This window comes from Terrapene carolina, unplaced genomic scaffold (assembly GCF_002925995.2).
Source record: "Terrapene carolina triunguis isolate 2854851 unplaced genomic scaffold, T_m_triunguis-2.0 Scaffold250, whole genome shotgun sequence".
Lineage (NCBI taxonomy): Eukaryota > Metazoa > Chordata > Testudines > Emydidae > Terrapene > Terrapene triunguis.
Window position 1 is genome coordinate 293075 of NW_020664601.1, and position 2949 is coordinate 296023.

General features: G+C 45.3%; 1 protein-coding gene across 2 annotated transcripts in view; it reads right to left on the reverse strand.

Moving 5' to 3' along the window:
* The window catches only part of EPS8L2 (EPS8 like 2), a 131812-nt gene that overhangs the window by 31621 nt on the left and 97242 nt on the right, over positions 1–2949 (reverse strand). For both annotated transcript variants that reach the window (XM_029912833.1, XM_026657619.2), the window contains exon 8: positions 394–539. In XM_029912833.1, coding sequence (XP_029768693.1) covers positions 394–539 — 146 coding nt within the window. The remainder of the gene's footprint in view (positions 1–393; positions 540–2949) is intronic.

Sequence of the window (2949 nt, forward strand, 5' to 3'; positions counted from 1 at the left end):
GCAAGCCCCGCCCCCAGGAATTGGGCCCCGCTCTTGCTAAAGCCGGCCCTGCATAATACAAATGATAATAAAATGATCTCAAAAACAGCTTCCAGGCCTTTGATTCATTGAGCCCACTCACACTGCTCAGGTTACCAGTTGCTATCCTGGCAGGTAGACATATGCACAATTGGTTGCATTTTTGAAATGCATAAACAAAGGGTGTTTGTTTTCCAGTTCTACGGAGACCACTTTGCAACTCCATGAAATGACATTTGCTTTCTCGTGTTATGATGACATCAGACCCAAAATGAGTTCAGGGCAGTTCCAGAGGTCCAGGATGGGAGTCTGCCTGCGTAACTGTTTGCATTAGTCACACATTCATATTACAGAGCCATTGAAGGACTCCAGTACCTGGTTCATTATGCTCTGGTGGGGGAGCCACCCGGTTCCTGTGGTTCATTGGAGAGCCTCGCATCTCGTGCTGGATAGGGATAGGAGCTGGCCCTGCAGGCGGTGGGAGTATAGACTGTCGCTGCTTTATTTTCTCCTGGTTTACTCTGCAGGGTAAAGAACACAAAAGCAATTAATCTTTTTCTGTTCTCAAGAGAGTGCCCAGTTGGAGCAGGGAAGGGAAACTCAGTCTGTGCTATTTTGTTTTGGCTGAAATTCACCCTTGTGCAATGTCGCACCAGTGGATAGGCCATCGGCAGTAAGGATCAAACCTGATATGTCTGGATCTTAACACGTGAGTCTCTCTCTACTGCTTGAGCTAAAAGACCCACTCTGTTAGGCCTGGTCTACACTGGGGGGTGGGGTGGTGGGAATCGATCTAAGTTACACAACTTCAGCCATGTGAATAACATAGCTGAAGTCGACATACTTAGATCGACTTACCGTGGTGTCTTCACCGCGGTGAGTCGACTGCTGCCGCTCCCCCATCGACTCTGCCTGCGCCTCTCGCGGCAGTGGAGTACAGGAGTCGATGGGAGAGCGCTCGGGGGTCGATTTATCGTGTCTAGACTAGACATGATAAATCAACCCCCACTGGATCGATTGCTGCCTGCCGATCTGGTGGGTAGTGTAGACATACCCTTAGTCAAGGCTGTAGCAGGTCCTTCAGCCTCATCTGTAACCCAGCCATCACTAGAGGGTGACAGAGCACCACACTGAGTGGTGTGGGTTAATCTGGCCCTCCCTCTGCACCAGATATATGAAGCTCTTTCAGGGTTTGAGAAACACTAACCATCTCAGTACAAAGCATTTTGCTGACAACATCGCCTCCCAGTTTAATTAGCATTTGGAGTTTGCAATATAACAACATTAAAAAAGAACACATTGCCAATTGTATTTCTGGTAAGTTTCTATGAGTAAAAGAACATTAGATGTTAACTGATTACACTGAATTCCCTCCTGTTTGGTCTATAGCAGTGGTTCTCAACCAGGGATACATGTACCCCTGGGGGTACGCAGAGGTCTTCAGGGGTACATCAGCTCATCTAGATATTTGCCTAGTTTTACAAGCTACATAAAAAGCACTAGGGAAGTCAGTACAAACTAGAATTTCTTACAGACAACAACTTGTTTATACTGCTCTATATACTACACACTGAAATGTAAGTGGAATATAAATATTGTCAATGATTTATTTTATAATTATGGTAAAAATGAGAAAGTAAGCAATTTGTCAGGAATAGTTTGCAAAATACACTATTTTGTATTTCTATGTCTGATTTGGTAAGCAAGTAGTTTTTAAATGAGGTGAAACTTGGGGGTATGCAAGACCAATCAAACTCCTGAAAGGGGTACAGTAGTCTAGAAAGGTTGAGAGCCACTGGTCTATAGGGTTCATACTTTCAGAAAAGGCTGACTGATATTGGTGTAGGGCGTAGGCAGTTTCAGCGGGTGTCTTGAAGCAGCAGAATATTTTATGATGCTAGTGGGATTCCTCGTGTGGAGCGGAGAATGAACTAGAGCCCCCTATTGTATCACAGCAGCCAGAATATCACTTGTGATTCACCAAAGAGTATTGCTGTAAAAGTTACCAAATGGCATGTGGACAGAAGGTAACGGAACCCCGGTGAAACAAGAACATTTATCTATTAAAGTGCCTGCAGTTCCCATTTCCAGACAGCGAAAAGAGGGATAAACTTTGAGTGAAGAAATTCAGACCCTTTGTAAATTGCAATGGAACTGAACCAGCTTACACCAGGTCTGACTTTAGCCTTTTACCTTTGTCCTCCCAAACATTTTAATTGTAGATGGACCTAAAGCAGAGCATCTAAGTCAAAGCCCTTTGAGGTGTTTTTTTTTTTTTTTTTTAAATGCAGGTATGTGATAAACCTGAATTGCTGGATTTGAACCGCTCCTTTTAGTCTCATTTCTGGGTTAGATCCAAAACCAGAAGGGGGCCTATTTTCCTGCTCTTATTCAGATGTGACAAAATCTCCCGAGAATAGTGTGCAAGATTTCACTGCCAACAAACTCCAGCTCTCATTTGGCCTGGAACCCTAATCTCAAATCCCAGCCTGACCTTAACCTGTCTCTGGCAGGGCTGCCCAGAGGATTCAGGGGGCCTGGGGCAAAGCAATTTCGGGGCCCCTTCCATAAAAAAAAGTTGCAATACTATAGTAACATGTATTTGGAAATGTAAAAAATAACCAGTGAAATACATTCAAAAAAATTAATTGTTAATTTGAAAATACACAAAATACATTATTTAAAAACATTAAATGCTTTAATGGTATGTATACATTTGCAATTACATAATGGGCTGTCGCTGGGTGATGGTTGGTGCCAATGGGCTGTCGCTGCCTGGGGATGGCGCTGCTGTTGCCCAGGGCTGGGTGGGGAGCTGGGCTCTGGGTTGGGGGGTGCCCGGCCTAGAGGGGCTGGGCTCAGAGCTGCGGATCAGGGCTGTGGGGGTGCCCGGCTCAGAGGGGCTGGGCTCGGAGCTGGGGGTCAGGGCTG